Raw genomic sequence first — 20,801 nt, 5'->3', positions numbered from 1 at the left:
ACAAATTTCTTTTTAAATTCCTACAATTGCTGTGGAGGAACATTTTTACACATACTGGAGCATAAACCAATTTTTTTTTTTTAAACTTCGTGGTGCAGGGGGTCTGTCTTGTTTTGGGGGGCTTGCTCCAGACCAGAAACTTTGAGAGGGCCCACCATAAGGCACATTCTTCCAGCCTCAGATGGGGGATGGGATGGGAGGTTTTGTTGCTCTGGCTCTCCCTCACCATGTGCATTCCTGAGACAAAAAAAAAAAAAAAAACAAGCAGGCACCGAGCTGCGACTCAGAAAAGCCCCGGACACCTCGGGAGGACATTTACATCCAGGGACACGCACGGACACATAGCACCATTTCTCATCTCGTTTTATTTGCTTGTATTAAAAAAAAAAAAGGAAAAATGTGAAGAAGGGGTGGTGCATGTGAGCTAGAGATCCTATTACACAGAGCCAGACTTTTTCAAGTTTTTGGAGGTGGGGGGAGGGCGACGCTGCAAGATCTCTCTCTGTCTTTCTGCTTTTACCTAAACTGCTTAAATCAATACTTGAGACTGCGCTTTTTTATTTGCCTTCAGCCTTTTTTTTTAATACTGATTTATTTGAGGACATCTTTTGGCTGGTTTGGCTCGGACAATGAAGGAATTCGTGTCAGAGCAGCAGCGGGGATCTGTCGGGACGAGCGCACTGGAAAACTTTTTAAGGACTGCGAGAAAACTTTGAGAGGAAACTGCGGACTTTTTCCCGGAACATGCGCGCGTTTGGAAAACTTTCCCAAATCGTGCGATCCCCACTTGGATTGATGACTGAAGCCTAGAGAGTAATAAAAAGCGAGCCTTTTTCTCCTTGGTTTTGCCCAGCTGAAGCAGCAAGATGTCGTCCTGCTGCAGCTCCATTGTTGGCTTGTGTTGGATGCTGTGGGCCGCCGGGCTGCCCGGCTGCTGGGCGGCTCTGGCTCCCAACGGGACCATGTTTGAGGATCTCTGCAAGAAAACCACCACCTGTGAAGCTCTCAAGTACAACACTTGCTTGGGATCTCCCCTGCCCTACACGCACACCTCCCTGGTCCTCGCAGAGGACTCCAGCACCCAGGAAGAGGCTTTCGAGAAGCTGACCATGTGGTCTGGTAAGGTCTGATTGTCCTTAATTGCGCTTTTAGGTGCTGTTGTGAGGCGATAAGAGGATAATTGGTGTGATAATGGTCTGCAGGAGAGGTACTCAGGGGGTGGAGATTTGGGAAGAAAGTTAGGAAATGAAGGGTTATTTACTTTTATTTATTTATTTAATTTTAGTTGTTAAATTTCTGGAAAAGAAAAAAGTCAAATCATACATGAGAGAAACTATTCAGTTTTGTGGCAACTGGCAAAATATTTTTACTTGTATGAAACTGAAGATGCATAATGCAAACCTGACATTTACTCTTAGTTCAGTTTGTGGAAAATGGTTGGCCTGGCTTTCTCTTTAAAACTTAAACAGTTATAAAGCATTACAAACTGTAACAAAACGTACAGCATTGTTTTGTATTTTGTGTCTTTCAAATAAAAGACATTTTTTTCCAGTCATATGTTCCTCATTCAAGGTTGTTAAAAAAAATACTGCTGTAATATCGTATTGTTATCGTGACCTCAATATCGTGTATCGTACCGTATCGTGAGATTAGTGTATCGTTACACCCCTAGTTAGAAGTCATCAAAGGCAACAAAATGTATTGTTTTTTTTTTTGTTTGTTTGTTTTTAATTGTATTTTTATATTTTCAATCACAACAAGAGGGGTATACTGTACATACATAGAACACAAAACCCCATAATAAAAAGTCAGTCAAAGTCCATACACACCAAGACATATTTCATAGTGCTATAATCATGCCAAATATTCTAACCAAAAATTCTACTCATTGCACTAATTGAAAATACCAGATAGTACTACCATATCAATGACTCTGAAATAATAATTAAATAGTTAAATAGTCTTCCTACCATACTTCATGATGAAGGGGATCAGAAAAAAGTAGGAAACACTTCATGTCATTGTTTTCCTATCCTAAGTTGGGGCTGGTCCGTTAAAGAACCAAAATGATATCCAAACATATACCCTCAAAACAAAACGGAAACAAAACCAAAAACCTAACAAAACAAACAGACTTAAACGGTGGGAAACCCCCACTTAAAACAAACAAAACAACAAAACAACACAAACCATTGCACTCAGATCTTATCATTGTCACTATGCCTTACATTGACCTACGAAATTCTATATGAGATTGCCATATTTTTTTAAAGTCTGAGGATCTGCCTTTACTCTTGTAATAAATATCGTCAAGTGTAAGGTAGCTTGAGAGTTCATTCCACCAGTGGACTAATACTGGGGGTTTAGATTCTTTCCAATTTAAAGTTATACATTTCCTGGCTGCCAAAAATTTAATGTTTAAAGGTGATGGAGATGATGCAATTAAAAGCTGACTGGTTTGAGGCTTTTAGAGAATGTGCAAGAATAATCATAAGTAAGGCTTCATTAATGACCTGTCAGGTGCAGCTGCAGCCTTGCACCTTACTAAGGAACTTTATGAGATTTTTTACATTTCTTTTGATGGTCATACTGTACAGTTTTGGGTTGTCTGCACAAGAAAGATAATGCACATCAATAAGATGTTAACTTGCAAACCTGAAGAATTTGACAAAATATACCTTTTTTTCCCCCCACATCAATTAAACAGATCAACATCCATGGTGATCCATCCATCCATCCATCCATCCATCCATCCATCCATACATACATACATACATACATACATACATACATACATACATACATACATATACATACATATACATATACATATACAAAATCCTTCATATGAGCCAAATTACAAAGCGTGCGGATTCTGAAATTCTATCTTTGCCAATATAACTGTCTACCGTGATATGATTTTGATTTGATACAGGATCTATCACTGATATAAGATGATTTCATATGTTGATTGAACACCGGCACTCCCACTCAAATGGCAAAAAGTCACTTTAATATCTTTTCAAATGTTCATTTCTCTGTTCCAGATACTGCAGAAATAAATGACAGACAACTCATTCATGTTACAAAAACACACTACTTGATAGCCTCTGATCAATGTATATTATGGATCATAATTCCTACGTGACCCTTCCATGTTTGCTCATATGAACGTTATAGCACTCAGCAGGATCTACCAGGGTTTATGTGGGGCCCACCTGGACATGACTGGGATTATTTGTCCATTTATCAATGAATCATTTCAAAAATAAGTGTAAAGTATAATGATTCATTGAGCAACCGTCAGTATATTTTTTATTGTTTTTTTCAAAATAAACACTTGACAGAGTCAGCAACTATATACTTATTTTAAACCTGACACAATAGTTCAAAATGAGCTCTGTCCCTGTTTCTACAAGGTACACATTTTGTGTTTTCTCGAATGTCCTAATGATAATGTAACGGTCCAAGGGCGGCCTTCTGTCCATTACGTTTTGACTAAGATGCTTGAGCCAAATGAAACGAGTTTAACAGTGTTTTATTCCATTTTTACTTGACTGCATCAGAATGTTATGTATTTATGCTGAACTAAAGTTCTCTCTGCCATGTTGTTCGGGAAGCAGCTTTAATGGCAGAACTAGACCAAAACTCTTTAGTGTCATCCAGTTTCTTTTGAGTTCTGATCCGATTCCAGTACGTACCCCCTGATAACTCATAGGAACGGTGTTGATGTAGATGATTGTTGTTTTCAATTGATCATTTGCATTTAAAGTACAAAAAATGTAGAAAAATGTAATATTTATACCATCCAACCCTTCAAATTTGTTAAAAGCAACAAATCTTCCTCTAAACAGGATACATTGAGACGGACTTTTGCAACAGTTACATCAGTTATGGTTTGAATTCTGGATCAGACTTTCATAAGAGACCAAAACTGCAAGAATCAAATGTTCAGTTTACTGTGTATGTGTACAGAGGTGTATAAAAAGATTTGGATGGTTGGTCCTTCCTGTTAACTGCTACATCAGCATAAGTCTGCACATTGTGCACAAGTCAAGATACTTACAAAAATCCCGCTTCCAGAGAACTAGATCACAACTTGTGTTTACGACTAAACAGTGATGTAACCAGAGGAAGGAGGTTCACATGTAAGCAGCCCTTTTTATACAGTTTTTGTGTACATACAAAGTTAAAACGACCTGGGACCATCTACAGGGACCTGATCCACACCGTTCCTTAAGTGGAAATATAGTTTTGAGTCTTAATATTATCAGTTTATTTTGACTTGGTTACTTGCAAATGGATATCCCATTTAAACTTAAAACAGCTTCAGTTCATGTTGTTTTGCTCCTTAATAAAAGTTTGCTCTCACTACCATTTACTGATAGACCCAGGGTCGGTTCATCTTCCTTTCCCATTGTTGTTGTTATATTATCATATTTTTAATAACATTTATTTTTTTAAACATTTCACCTAGTTCCTCTTTATCACCATATTTCTCAAACGCCTCAAAATATTATGTCTTCTTAAGTATTATGTCTTCAAAAACAGTTCAGTTTTCCCTGAAAAATGTGACTTTTTCAATCAGTGAAAGTGCAGAATTTGCTGATTGTTTTCTAAGTTAATAAGTCGGAAATCTTTGATCGTTACTTATGCAGCATTTGTGGATTGTTTGGGATTTATAAAAGCATAGATACTTAATCTGACCCCAACTTTCACTCAAATGTTATTAAACTAACATAGTTACTTTTTCTTGTATCATTTACTAACTCTGCCCTCTTGGTTCTTGGAATTAAAACGTCCATCACGAGTAGTGCCAGCGGGATGAATCCAGCTCAGACTTTGATTATTGTTACTTTTGTTATGGGTAGCAGTAGGGTTAACGGATGTTTTATTACCATTTGTGCCCTCCAGGTTTGCGAAACGCTCCCCGCTGTTGGTCAGTCATCCAGCCGTTGCTCTGCGCCATCTACATGCCCAAATGCGAGAACGGGCACGTGGAGCTGCCCAGCCAGAGCCTGTGTCTGGCCACCCGACGGCCTTGCAGCATTGTGGATCAGGAGAGAGGCTGGCCCACCTTCCTTACATGTGACCAATTCCCCGTGGGCTGTTCGGTACATTTCACTGTTTATTGATCCTTGAAGTGAAAACTGTCTGAGGTCAGGTGATCCTGGCCTTCACCAGTTGTCCAATAAGAGATAATAAAAGAATCCCTTTTTAAAAGCAACTACTTAAAGCGAAACCTGCTGGTTGCAGCTTTAAATAAAAGTTCTTTACTAACTTAAATCAGGGAGGACTTTTAAAACAGTTTTGCATGATTTGTTTATCTTTCACATCTTTGTGCAGAATGAGGTGCAGAAGCTGAAGTTCAACACGTCGGGCCAGTGTGAAGCTCCCCTGGTGAAGACGGATATTCAGTCCAGTTGGTACAAGGACGTGGAGGGCTGTGGCATCCAGTGTGACAACCCCTTATTCACCGAAGAGGAGCACAATGACATGCACGCCTACATCGCTTACTTTGGCACCATCACCCTCCTCTGCACCTTCTTCACCCTGGTGAGACAAATACAACACCTGTAACGAGGATTTGCATGGTTAACCAGCAAGATTGTGCAAAAACTAGCAAGTGCTGACATCCCCTCTTATTTATTTGTCAGGCCACATTTCTTGCTGACTGGAAAAACTCCAACCGCTACCCAGCCGTCATCCTCTTCTACATCAATGCCTGCTTCTTTGTGGGCAGCATCGGCTGGCTGGCACAGTTTCTGGATGGTGCGCGTGACGAGATAGTGTGCAAAAGCGACAACACGATGCGACTCGGAGAGCCCTCGTAAGTGCGACGGCTCCGCCCTCTGTTTGGTGGCAACATCAGACAGAAAAAAAGTTAACATGGAAACAACACATTGAATACATTAAAGGGAAAATTTCAAAATCATTCGCAATCCTGTATGTACTGAATTCGAAGGCCTTGCATTGGATCTACCACTCATTGATTGTTCCCTATTTATCTTACTGTGTGGAATTGTGGGGATCCACCTTTAAAACCACCTTAAATTCAATAATAAAACTTCAAAAACGAGCCATACGTATCATCAATACGGCTGATTACTACACTCACACAGATCCACTTTTTCTAAATTCTCATGTTATTAAATTTTATGATTTGTTTTATTATAAAATCATGCAAATCATGTTCAGAGCAAAATCAAAAATGCTGTACTATTGATACTCAATACAGAGGTTCTTTTCAATTCAGGAAACTCCCTATAATCTTAGAGGTGTCTGCAATTTCACTGTACAAAAAGCTAAAAAAGGTATGAAAAGGAGATGTGTCTCCATTACTAGAGTTAAATTCTGGAATGATGCCAACATTAATTTAAAAACATGTCATTCTCTTTTTGTTTTTAAGAAAATGGTTTGTAAAGCTATTTTTGAAGCTTATAAGTTCAATTGACTATCTGTAAATGTTTCCTTGCTTTTCTATTGTTTCTTTGTTGGTACTATAGGATAGGCTTTTATAAGCATTTTGCTTCAGCCTATGCCTTTTCAGTTATTGTTCAACACATTTTTGGTTTTGTATGAAATGTTAATGCTGTGCACAATGGTCTTTTTTTGGTGTTTTGTGTTGACACGACTGAATAAACTTCATTCATTCATTCATTCATTCAAAAAGAGGATGTGAAATCCTCATTTTAACCATCTTCTGTTACCTTACTTGCTGCAGGTCCTCAGAAACGCTGTCATGCGTCACGATCTTCATCATCGTCTACTACTCCCTCATGTCGGGGGTGATCTGGTTCGTCATGCTGACCTATGCCTGGCACACGTCCTTCAAAGCCCTGGGCACCACCCAGCAGCCGCTGTCCGGTCGGACCTCCTACTTCCACATGGTCACCTGGTCCATCCCCTTTGTCCTCACTGTCGCCATCCTCGCCATCGCGGAGGTGTGCTTCTGAGGAATTGTTGGATTTCTCATCTTTCTCATCGTTTTTTGCATCTGAACAACTGCAATCTCTCTCATATCTTTTGTCGATGTCCGCTGGCCCAAAGGTGGATGGAGACTCGGTGAGCGGCATCTGCTTTGTGGGCTACAAGAACTACAGGTACCGTGCTGGGTTCGTGCTGGCACCCATCGGCGTGGTGCTCGTCGTCGGGGGCTACTTCCTCATTCGAGGTGGGTTTAAACAACTCTTGAACACACATATCAATGTAGAAGTAAATTATTATAACATCAGACGGATTTCCTTTAAAGCTTGGAGTGAATTAAGCCCGTTTTTTGTCACGTAGGTGTCATGACGTTATTTTCCATCAAGAGCAACCACCCAGGCTTGCTAAGTGAGAAAGCAGCCAGCAAAATCAACGAGACAATGCTGAGGCTCGGTAAGTTCTGTCATCTCTCGTCTAATTTCATTTCCTACCATATGAGGGCCAAACAGCATGGCTTTGTTTAGCCATTTCTCATGTAAGTCAAATGTTTTGTCTGCAGCGTCAGGCAAAATGAACAACGAATGTAAACACCACTAATGGCACCTTATGAAATGACCACCCGTGAGCACTTCCTGTTTATAGTGACAAATACACAGAATGACTTCCATCTTTTAGTTCCAATATAGTTGTTATCTCTTTAAATTTAGGAAAATAACACTTTTTATTGTTTTGAAATAGCTTGAACCTTCCAGTGCCAGATCTCTGCATGGCTTCTGTTTGGTTTGGACATGTCTCACATGATTCACGTGTCATTTGTCCTCCTGTTTCTGAACATTAGGTATATTTGGATTCCTGGCATTCGGTTTTGTTTTCATCACCTTTGGCTGCCACTTTTATGACTTCTTTAACCAGGCCGAGTGGGAGAAGAGCTTCAGAGAATATGTGCTGTAAGTGTTTCTTCTGTAAACTGTTCTGTTCTTAGACACGAAACTGAAAATGTCGTTTGCAGAATCTCAGTTTCTCTGATTTACTGAGTAGATGATCGTGGTGATCTCCAGAAAGCATATAGTTATAGATGAGACTGTGTGTTATTTTGCTTCTTTATGTTTTTACAGTAAATAAAAAACAAGTTAAAAGTTTGGGCAGCCTAAAGTAGAACTTAACTCCTAGCCCATGACCTACTTTCACTCATTCAGAATTAGCAGTAAAGGTGATAACTGTAAATCTATTTAGATTTTTTAAATACTCTTGACTCCTCAAATACTTTCCCAACACTTCACTCCTTCACATCTCCAAAAACTGCAACATTTTTCAGGAAGTTAGGAATGTGATTAAGAAATGGCTGCTGAGATCTTCTGGGAAAAGAGAATGAAGGATTTCTCAAAAGCAAATTAAAATTCCTTTGATTACAAAAGACCCTCCGAAGGGATTTAGAAGACTCTGTGGTGCGCTACTTTCCAGCCATACCTGCACAGATATTCTTGCCATGAAGAAAAATTAGAAGAAAACTCTCCATTCTCTCATTTATATAAAAAAAAAAATCCTAACTAGAATAGAATAAATTGTATCATGGATTGGGCTTTAGTAGTAGCTGGTGGTATCAGTGGCACATTTTAACTGGTAGATGGAAGAATATATTCAATTAAACCCCATAAAATTATTTACGCAAACATCACATCGGCAGGAAGGGAAAAAGAGCAACGGTAGATGAAACGAAGATGGCTTTTACACAGGATACTGGACCCGAACATGCTTTCCCATCCACAATGTGACTCTCACGTCCGACCTAAACTGCTGCTTTAAGAATGAGGTGAACGATGCTTGCTGCGAGCCACAAAAATGTCAATAAATGAAATTTAAGCTGTGAAACTTCATAAAACCACTTTAATAAGCACTGGCCATACCTGTATGAATTGTTAAAGATTAAAAATTGAACTAAAATCTAAATTTTGCTTTGATTATTAAAGAATTATGTCATATTTAACCCATGAATGTCTGGCATATAAAGTAACATACAAAAAATCCCTCTTTTTTTAAAGTGTTTATTAAATATTGAACATTAACAGTTTTTTACTAGATTTGTATGTCTCTCTATAAACACAATGGTTAGTTTTATGATTTTTAATCTATTTTTTTCATTATGAGGATAGTACAGATGTCTCAAAACCAAGTGTATTAAATCAGCTACTGTACATCATTGGGGGGCTAAAAGGCTCTTGGAAGTCAAGTAGTTGCTAACTTTTCATGCATTCGGGATGCAGGTTTTCCACACTACTGTCTTTATGTCATTACATACCAGGGTGAGGGGAAGGTTTATTCTTGCTTGCTTCAAAACTATTTGACACCAGAGTATTTCTATTGTAACTACTTCATCTGGTTCACCTTCTACTGACAAAATCCAGTAACCGATGCTGTCGCAACACCAAACGCCCTCCAACCACTCAGACTACAGTGAGTGTACGTGCTTCCCCGCTGAGTTGATGCTGGCCGGATCGGAATTTGTTTAACCTCAAAAATGTAAACCACCCTCTCGCTCTGACACGTAAAAGAGCTTCTTATGCAGCTCTTCTACCGCTCAATGCCCCTCAGTCATACAGCACGTGGGAATTTCAGAGCCACCGACTGATAATCTCTGACATATTTTCTGTTTAAACAGGTGTGAAGCCAACGTGACCATCGCCTCTCAGACCAACAAGCCCATCCCAGAATGCACCATTAAGAACCGGCCCAGCCTGATGGTGGAAAAGATTAATCTGTTCTCCATGTTTGGGACGGGAATAGCCATGAGCACCTGGGTGTGGACCAAAGCCACCATCCTCATCTGGAAACGCACCTGGTACAAGTAAGCGGTACATCATGTCTCAAAACTCAGTGCCGGGGTATTCCTAATCATTTATTTTGGGATGTGGATTAAGGCCCAATCCCAATCCCCCTCCCTCACTACCACTACCCCTAAAAAAGAAGGCACAGATTTTAGGGCACTTGAAATCTTCCCAGGGGCCTGTCCCAATACACCCACTACCCCTACTTTTCAGCACCACCCCTAAAATCAGGAAGCTGAGAGCCAAAAGCTGTTTTAATTTCAGCTGTAGCGCTGTTAATATGCCACTTTATTAAGTTTTAATATTTTTTCAGGCGTAAAAGTAAAGCATTTTAATGCAGAAACTTACGGAGCCCCTAAAGGGACACGGATTTTTTTTTTTTTATAATGAGTTTTAAGCGTGCGCGTGAAACCTTTAAGTGAGCACGTAAAGTTGTTTACTTGCAAGCAAAGTGGTAATGTCCTTATAATGGAGTCCCAGGTTAAAATATAGCTCAGCTAAATCCTGTAATGTCATTTCCATTCATAAACAGAGCAGAGCGCAACTGGATCTCCTGTTCCAGCAATACTCCCATGTACTTGTTTTTACGCGCTCACGTAGAACAACTTTTAGACGCTCACTTATAATATTGCGAGAGCGCGTGAAACTTTTTAGTGAGTGCATGAACGTTTTACGTGCTCACGTAAACAACTTTACATGCTCACTTAAATGTTTTAAGCGCGCGCGTAAAGGTTTCACGCGCGCGCTTAAAACTCATTATAAAAATTAAAAAAAATCTGTGTCCCTTTAGGGGCTCCGTAGAAACTAACTCAAAATATTGATTTTATTCACTAAAAAATAAGAAATGTCCGTCATGTTTTTTTTTTTTTTTGATTCAGTCCGCAAATGACGACGAAAGGCATTCTGGGTAATTTTTCTGGGCCTAGATCAACTAGTGTGCATCCGAAAACACTCGCTCCGTAGGGACAGATTCATAGCCACTACACTAGTTTTATTCACTACCCCTAGGTGAAAAGAGGAATTGGGACACCACTACCCTCACGGGAACGCGCAAAATTTAGGGGTAGGGCTGAAAACTAGGGGTGGTGGGAGTATTGGGACAGGGCCTAATTATCATAAAACATCTAAACGTCTGCTGGCCGACATCCTCACACATCCTCGGTGGCTCAGAACAGGACATCCCACTTGCAGATGCTACCAGTGGTCTCTCCCTTTGTTCCTTTTCCAGGATCATTGGCCGCAGTGACAACGAACCCAAGAGGATAAAAAAGAGCAAGATGATTGCCAAGGCGTTCGCGATGAGGAAGGAGCTTGACAAGGACCCAGAGAAGGAGCTGTCCTTCAGCATGCACACCGTGTCCCACGACGGTCCAGTGGGTGAGTATTTCAGAAGCTGTCTTCTTTCACCCTTCATCAGTACGTGTAAAAGGGGGACTAACTTCAGCAAGCTTCGTTTGACTTTTCTCTTCAACAGCTGGAATCAATTTTGAGCTGAACGAGCCGTCCAATGACGTGTCGTCGGCTTGGGCGCAGCATGTGACCAAAATGGTGGCCAGACGAGGCGCCATCCTGCCTCAGGACATTTCCGTGACCCCGACTGGTACACCAGGTGAGATCCGGAGGTCTCCAAAGCCCATTTCAGACAAAGATTGGTTGTGTGTTACATTTACTCCTCTGCTGCTCATATTTCTACTAGTGTTGTCCCGATCGATCTGGCCCGATCACGGCATTTTCAAAACATCGGTATCAGCCAAAAAAGTATTGGGACATACCTAGTTATTAAAGGGATTGTGACATGAAAAACACATTTTTCTTGATTTTTTGTGTTTTGTTGGGTGTCTTGACATCAATTACACCCAAAAAACAACGAACTTTTAACATTCAGTGTATTGTGTGCTTTCTGGGATTTTCCGCATAACTGTGCAAAAACGGCGCATGTGGTTTGGTGGCGGGCCGTTACGTAACGGCCCGCTAAATCACCGCCCCCTCCACCCAGCTCCGTCTCCTCTCCTCAGCGCACCATAAAGGCTGATTTATGGTTCCGCGTTACACCGACGCAGAGCCTACGGCGTAGGGTTACGCGGCGACGCACACCATACGCTGAACCCTACGGCGTAGGCTCTGCGCCGATTTAACGCGGAACCATAAATGAGGCTTAACACGGAGCTGTTTAGAGGCTCTTTTGTTCTAATCACCGGAGGAAAACTGCTAAGAAGACCCGCGGCCACTGACTGGACTTAAGATAAGGGGACAGTGCTGCTTGCATGCCTTTATTTTTACGATTGTTTGCTGTGGTTCGCCCTCCTGCTTTTCCGTGCATGCTTCGCCTGTCGCTCCAGGCTTAACTCTCCGACGCCGCTGTGAGCGTATGGCTGGGTTGGAGGAGGTTTGGAGGAGGAGCGGAGCAATGATTGACAGGAAAGGGGCAAAAGGAAGCATTTTTCACGGCGCAAAAAAACACTGTAATAAAAAGCCAGGAAAAGATTACTAGAGTGAAGTTTTTCTTGTTACACTCTTTTAGACACATTTGAGGGATGTTGGCCAAGACTTTTAATAGTGTTAAAAGCATGTTAAAAATGATGTCACAATACCTTTAATGTTTTTAATATATATTAAATTGTTTTATATATCGTTGCATTTAACGTCACTTCTGGCCGGCGGGCGGAAGTGACGAAGTAAGCGAAACTAACATGGTTTACATGTTTGAATTGTGAAATTTCATATATGTTCATGTTGCATTGAGCTGCTGCTATTCATTTCATGCCATTCAGAATGTTGCACTAAGGTTAAGCCAAAAGTATTTTAATTTTCTTGTGTTTGTGAGTTTGACTGGATGTCATTCAACTACCTCTTTTAAAGTTAAATGTATTTATTTTTGTTATTGCACTATTCTGCACTTTTGGTTTTAGTTTACGATTTCATGTTTTTACATTTTGTGCCACCAGTGCTGATAAGCTTTGTTGAAATATATGTCCATGTTGTTCTCCAATGGACAATAAAAGAAACTTGGGATAATTTAGTTTTAGTCCTCTTTTCTTTTTTTAATTCATTGCCAAAATGTATCTGATCGGGAAAAATCGCGATCGGCAGATACTCAAACTCAAGTGATCGGGATCGGATCGGGAGCTAAAAAATCCTGATCGGGACAACCCTAATTTCTACCTTTACACATTCAGAGTTTAAAATATGCTTTCATTTACTACTTTATTTTAAAATTTTCCACCTTCCACTCTTATGATGAATTAATTTCTATTATACTTCAACAGTACCACCTCCAGAAGAGAGGAACAGGCTGTGGAGGGTGGAAGCAGAGATTTCCCCTGAGATGATAAAGAGGAAAAAGAAGAAGAAGAAGAGGAGGAAGGAGGTGCGTCCGGTTGAGGAGGAGCGAGACTATCAGGCTTATCGCCAGCGCGAGTTTGGCCGCAGCTCGGTGCCGCGGCTACCCAAACTTCCCTGCCACCCAAGCCTGATCGCCAATCTGTGTGAGCAGCAGAAGCAGCTGCAAAAGATGGAAGAGGAAGTGCTACCGGGGTCTTGCCTAGACACTGAACCCTCGCACCGTCCGTCCTGTGAGGACAGGTGTCTCTACCTGCAGTGCCAGAGCGGCTGGAACAGCTACAGCCACCGCCTGCTTCCCAAACCCCTGAACTACAGCAACTGTCCGGACGGCCTGGACCTCCGGCCGCGCTGCAACCCCTCGGCTTCGGGCCGGCAGCCCGGCGAGTCTTCCCGCTACCCTGCAGAGATGGATCTCACTAACGGGCTGTCGGAGAGAATGGCCCAGGTGGCTCGAGTACCGGCGGGCCGGAGGGCCGGCTACGGACCCATCCACTCCAGGACAAATTTAATGGAGGCGGAACTTATAGATGCTGACTCTGACTTCTGATATGAAAACGACTCTTAATATACTGCTTTGTGGTACATACAGTAAGCTAGAGGAAAAAGTGCTGGATACTTTCACACACTCTTACTAAAGTGCACCGATTCCAGACGTCGTCAGGATGAAACAAAGCCGGTCAGCTTTTGACTTCTTTTTATTTTGATCATGCTATTTTAAGAAAATGTAAGGGATAACTTCTTTTTTTTTTTTTAAAGATGTTGTGAATAAGTTAACAAAAAATATTTTTTTATACTTTATATGTCACATAAAATTTCAAAGGCAACTCCATGACTCCACACAGATGAGGCAGCTAAACGGCTCAAAGCAACAGATTGTTTTTTCCTGAAAGCGTTCATCAGCAGTTTTAGAAGACCATTTTAAAGCCAGTTCTAACTATTAATTTCTTTTCCCACTATTATAGTGACTGTTATATAAATACTGTACAGGAAAACAGCTACCTGAATCTTTGTTTGTATTATATTTTAATGTTTTTAAAACTCCATGATTTCTCTTCTCACTGCTATTTAGTCACCTAATAACGTTTTTATGTACAGTTATCTTGTGGTACTCACAATTAGTACTTATATGTGCTAATATCACAGGAATAATCACAAAATAGCCATCCTTTGAGATTTTTCCTTCAACATTGTGTAACACACTGGGATTCAACACATGTAAGGATGTACACGGACGTTTCACAACGTAATGATCTACTTCGGTTTTAAACAGAATTGCTCCAATTATATTATTCTCACTTTTTTTTTCTTCCTTCAGATAATTAGTAATACGATTTTGCTCATCTGCTGTTCCGTTTCGTCCCCTCTTGACTGCCAGTGGCAGTAAACGGAGGTGATATGCCTTCTCGTACTTCTCAAGTTTATTTTCATGTAAACGAAGTCACGTGTGATCTGTCGGAACCGTAGCCCTATAATTACCGCCAGGTGTGTGGACTGAGTCACCTGTGTGACTGACAGTCATCCAGGTTCTGCCAATCCTTGCTCTCTGCCGAGAAATGTTACATTGTGGCTCTGCGCATGCGCAGTCGATTTTCAAAGTTTGATTGCCACGCCCATCATTTCTTGCATGATGTATAATTGATATGGGATGTTGAGTATTTGATCCTTCAAAATACACTACCCATGACATGAATTGCATTACACTTTGTGAACATTATACGATAAAGAGAAAAAAAACAATTATATCGCTTTATTTGATATTCATTCAGTCATTGGCCTTTATTTAACCAGGCAGGTCATAAGAAAAACATTCTTATTTACAATGACGGCCTGGCAAGCGACAAGGACCACTTGGGGGGAAAAGGAAGTGGGCTACGGAGTAAAACACAGTAAAATTGTAGCTCTACAAAGGTAGAAAACCATTAGGGAGCATTTTTTGGCAAAGCAGCAGAAATTGGCAGAACACCGGCACTCACAGAACCAGTTACCTTGGCAACTTCGGTTATTGTACTTACTACAGGCTATTAATTTCTATTCGCTCTGTTGCCAAGCGCAACTTTTCAAATCCCAAATATACATACACACAATGTTTTTCAGGGACAAAGCAATAGAAACTGCATGGGTTTGACAATTGAAGCACGTGACCAGAGCCATCTTGGTTGTTTTGAGTGGAGGTTCTAATTTGGCTGTGGGCGTGGCCTCTTGTCTGAGTCATCACATAAGCCCCGCCCCCATTGCGACTGGCTCCACACGCACCAGACCAGAGCAATTTTCACAAAGTGAATGGCTGCGGCTGACCTGCTTACGATCGCTTGTATATTTTTTACTCTGACCCTTGTACATTTTTAGAAGAGTTATTTTTGTAACTAAAATATTTTTTCTACGTGAATTCAGTTTAACCTGGGCTTCATATGCTTTTATCCTCTTAAAAATCCCTTCATGGATCTGGATCACAGTTGACCCAGAAGTCATTTTTACCCCCAAATCTTCCACTTTCTTTTAATGTGCCAGCTGTAAATAGACTCTTCAGAGCTTTCACGGTATGCTTATAATTTGTACAAATTTGCAGAGTTGATTTAAAAAATAAAAAAGGGAAAAGTGAACAGTTATAGACAAATCTGTGATTGTACTTTGTGTTGTCACCAAAATGTCAGTTTTCACTCACTTTGGAGAAACAAGGCTGAAGAAAACACATTTTGTGTTTTTTTTCTTTGTTTTTTATATGTCTTACAAATTGATGTAAGATGTGGATGAGAGAAATATTTATATTATTAGTAGCTGCCACACTGTGGTGAAATACTGCATAGCTCATGTCCACCTTGAAAGCTTATGTTTGACGTTCTTTATGATATTAAATGAAGATTACTTTTAACTTTTCATGCCTTAAAAGTAACTTTTATTTTAGTATGTTGTCACGAGATTTACTGTGTTGCTTTCTGTGTTTAGTCTCCCAACTGTGTTAAAAAAACAAAACAAAAAAAGTTACTGTCACTTTTATCGTGCAGCTGTGCTTTGTTGTTTTTATACGTCAATAAAAGTAATCTACGTTTTGCGTGGATGTTCTTCTGTTTTTGTTGCAGAGTAGCAGAAGCGTATGTTGGATCTGGATAGATTTCCGTGCGACTTGTAGGAGAGAAGCAAAATGACAAGTCCAGGGTGATGCTTGTTGTCATAGCAACCATGAGGACAGGTGTCAATTATAAGTTCAAATTGCACATTTATGTTGGTGTTTGTTTAATAAATGGTTAAGTTGTTAGAACTTAAATCTAAAGCTATTTAAATATAAATTGACAGGACAATTTCCATGAACTTATCCAGAGTTGCTGGTTACTTGCTTCCACATTTGCCATCCATAATAGGAAAATCAAAAAAAGCTTTTTATTACCTACATTTTTACCTTCTTGATGTTTTTCAAATCACAAATAAATGCTGTTTTCCACTTCATGTGAGTTTGCAGCCTGTCTGAACCCCTGCTTTATCATTTTCCCGTTGATGTGAATTTATCAACAGTGGAAAGAAAAAAAATAAAATCAAGCACTATCATCCAATCCTTAAACAGTATGTAGTAGCTGACATTTATTCCCTCTAGTATCCATTATCACTGGTGAAGTTGTGATTTTGTAATAGATTAATTATATACCACAGCATTGCTCTGTATCCTTAATCTGTTATTATCAAAATTATCCAGGAATATCACTTCCAACTACTGAAAATGTGTAACTTAAACTACAATAATGGGAATACTCTACCTGAAACAAAATGCCAAATCAGAATAGTTTTTATACATATGGTCTGCTTTTCACGAGTGATATGATGATGAGATTTCAATTTTAGCGACTGGGAATTCCAAGGAGGCAAGATGATTCTACTTTATGAAAATATGACAAGCCAGAAGGACCATAGTCCTCAAATGGGTCTCTTAAAAAGCAGGAGGAAAAAAGTTACAAAAAATATTATGCTCAGTAGCCTACAAATCTAGATGTTCCACTTGCTAATTTAAAATTGCTTTGCAGATACATCTTTCTGGAAGTGCTCTGCCAGCCTATGTGCTCTCTGCTACAGAAAGCCAAAAGTGCCATGATTCAAATGCATTCCTTCAAAGAAACACAGAAAAAATGGCAAATAGAATGCTGAGAGCTGCATTAAAACTGTAGTTTTATTTGGAAGATTAAAATCAGCAAAAATAAACCAGTTTCTCTTGTCTAAAAACAGCATACCAAAAACTCCAAAACCCTTTTCTAAATCATATGTATAAAAAACTATGCTCTTCAGGTCTTAAATGTCACTCATTTGCTGCATTTAATGAAAAGTTGGACGTACAGACATATCTTAACAGTTAGAACAGATGGAAAAAATGTGCTGTCTTGCAAATGGTATGTGTGTAAATTAAAGGAAAAGAAATAAAACATTTTTTTTAAAGTAGAACCAACCCTGCCCTTTGCTTTCCCAGTCACTAACATTGAGCTGTAATTACCCACTCACTAAAGAGGAGTAGACCTCACCAACTCATATATAAACCAGATATTTATCATTCGTAATCTTTTATGCGTGTATTAAAGTACTGTTTTGTCCCTTCCTTAAAAACTAACTGTTCATATAATTTCCTGAAATAATAATGCATCACAAATTTGCTGGGCACAACACATAGATTTTGGACAGAAAATAGTATAATGAAGTCAGAAGCCACATGGTGGATCTAATGTGGTGTAATGGCTATAAACACTATTTAAGAATGTTGCTGGATTGAAATTGACCTGTGTGGGTCAGGCTAAAGACCGAAAAATGCACTGTAAAGAAACGCCACCATATGCCTGATTTATCACAAAATGACAACCTCCACTTATACTGAAGACGCCAACGCTAGAGGGCGTCCGAGTACACATCTGCTGTATTGACAACAAGAAGAAGAACAAAATATTCATAACAGAGGAGGAAATGGAACCAGTGTAATTAAACTAATATCTGGGTATATATTAATATAATATTATAATATATATATATATATATATATATATATATATATATATATATATATATATATATATATATATATATTATATATTGTATAATATTTTAATATAATATAATATATAATATATATAATATAATATAATATATAATATATATATATATATATATATATATATATATATATATATATATATATATATATATATATATATATATATATATATATATATATATATATATATATATATATATACATACATATATATATCATATAATAATAATATATATAATATATTAATATAATATAATATATAATATTTTATTATATTATTAATATAATATAATATTATAATATATATATATATAATATAATATTATGTTAAAGTTCTATGATATTCTATATAGACGCCTTTTATCCAATTATACATATGATATGTGGTTATATGTGGTTCCACTTCTAAAAGAGAAAGAAGAGAAACTGTCAAAAGGCATCAGTGCACAAAACTAAAAACGAGGCCAAAATAAGTTATAATTATTAATATTTACAACTTATTTTATTAATTTTAGCTTTATTTAACTTTATTTTAACGTTATTAATAGTAATTATATATTTTGCATCCATGCTTTTGGACTGGGCAAACACCTGGGGAAAGCATTCAAACTCCACACAGAGAAGACCCAGCTGAGTTTTGAACAGGAAACCTATTGCTCAGATACATCACTCTGTCACTCCTTTATATCACCATTATGTCAAATGCTTAATGTTTAACAAAAAACAGTCTGACCTTCAAGTTGAGAAAGTATCCGAAGCATGCCTGAATTTATTAATAAAAATAGCTCACCAAAATAAAAAACCCTAGGGCAAATGTTGAAAATTTATAGGATACATTTAGGAGAAAATTTTCTCATCAAAACACAGTACTCAACACTGAGTTCAGGGTTAATTCTGATAGCCTATATTTACCTGTATTGGTGAGAATCTCTTTCATGACAAAGATGCAAACGTTCTTTCAGTTATGTGAATTATTGGGTCATATAAGTTGTTATATGGGCCCAAATATGCCAACACAACAGGAAGCAGGAAGTAAGTATGTTTTTAATTATCTTTAGTGTAATGTATTTATATATATTTATATATAGCAATTTACTTGCCTTTCTAAGATCACCAGATGTGTTTTCTGTGGTTGTTTACAGTATCAGTTAAATAACTTTTTGCCAGCTGAAACACGTTAGTGGAGGCTCTTATTTAGATTGAGGTTGTTGTTTTCTTTTGTTTTTGTTTGGCCTATTAGTGTATTATATTTATATTTATTTATTTATTTATTTATATATATTTTTTCTTTATTGAACACAATAAAACAACAAAGAACAGTAATTAAACATCTTCTCGTAAGGATGATAGTATACTTAGTAAACATGATATGAGATGCTGTCAAATATAGAGCTATATAGAAAAACAATTAACTATATATTGAAATAAAAGACAAACAGGGGTTTTTATAAAGTGCCAACTATAAAAGTATCACAGTATTTAAAATCAGGCAAACAAAAGTGCCAAAAGGAGGAGCAAGGACTGAGCCATGCATCAAAAAAGCAGAAAAAAAGATATACCGTCACAAATCTTTTTAGCCATTTTGTTGGAGTCTATTTTTCTTAGGGATAAGAAGAATAATTTAAAATCATTTAAAAACCAATCAAAGGAGGGTTTGCTATTCCTCCACTTACTACAATGAATATTATATTTACCCATGAGAATAACCAGTACAGTGATCCATTTTACTTATCCTGTGAAGGACAGAGGCATATTGATAAGTTCAGAAAACTGTTTTTTATTTTTGTGTTTTGATGTATTTGACGTAAGCCCAGTGGATATTTAAAGCTTACAGAAGGGTGCATTTAACTGCTGCCATATCATTCCTGCAGTATTTCTGCAGGTGTTTTGGTCACTGCTATTATTTGTAACATATTACACAGTCTGTTCCCACTCCTCCCCTCTGGACGGCGCTACAGAGCACTGTGCGCTAGAACCTCCAGACACAGGGACAGTTTCTTCCCGCAAGCGGTTGCTCTGGTGAACTCCCACAACTAACAGTCTCAGAGTAACCAATAACGTTCATCGTTCAATAATAATAATAACAATAGCAACTGCTGACAATATCAGTTACAATATCAGTTACATGCTGTAACAAGCACCGTCGGCAATAATCATGTCTGCCTCACTCTGCTGCACCTCTCACTTCTTGTATTTTTTGTATAATTTGTTTTGTATAATTGTATAGGTTATTTTATTCAGAGCTATCTTTTTTTCTCTACCTCAAATTGCTGCACCTTAGATGTTTATTGTATATATGTCAACAAATACCACATTTGTTTATTTTTTGTTTATTTACTGCCTAAAGACCGAAATTACCAGAGTCAAATTCCTTGTTGGACAATGTTCGAACCTGGCCAATAAACATGATTCTGATTATATTATTTGTAATCAACAAAGTGATCCATTTTACTTATCCTGTGAAAGACAGAGCCATATTGATCAGAGTTCAGAGAAGTTCAGAAAACTGTTTTTTATTGTTGTGTTTTGATGTATTAGATGTAAGCCCAGTGGATATTTAAAGCTTACAGAAGGCTGCATTTAACTGCTGCTATGTCATTCCTGCAGTATTTCTGCAGGTGTTTTGGTCACTGCTATTATTTGTAATATATTATATTATTTGTAATCACCACAAATTATCTGTCCCCATA

The 20,801-nt window shown here is 38.4% G+C and overlaps 1 protein-coding gene across 1 annotated transcript; it reads left to right on the top strand.

Moving 5' to 3' along the window:
• Positions 1-297: 297 nt before the first annotated feature.
• Positions 298-16,138, top strand: smo (smoothened, frizzled class receptor). Its single transcript, XM_061714487.1, has 12 exons — positions 298-1,119; positions 4,915-5,114; positions 5,347-5,556; positions 5,658-5,830; positions 6,725-6,944; positions 7,051-7,174; positions 7,288-7,380; positions 7,766-7,874; positions 9,584-9,769; positions 10,978-11,126; positions 11,224-11,358; positions 13,016-16,138. The coding sequence occupies exons 1-12, from the start codon at positions 867-869 to the stop codon at positions 13,636-13,638; spliced, it is 2,475 nt and encodes an 824-aa protein (XP_061570471.1). The 5' UTR covers positions 298-866; the 3' UTR covers positions 13,639-16,138.
• The last annotated feature ends 4,663 nt before the right edge of the window (positions 16,139-20,801 follow it).

Source organism: Cololabis saira, chromosome 23 (assembly GCF_033807715.1).
Source record: "Cololabis saira isolate AMF1-May2022 chromosome 23, fColSai1.1, whole genome shotgun sequence".
Lineage (NCBI taxonomy): Eukaryota > Metazoa > Chordata > Actinopteri > Beloniformes > Belonidae > Cololabis > Cololabis saira.
Note: the sequence above shows the minus strand (reverse complement) of the source record. Positions and strands in the feature narration are given on the sequence as shown.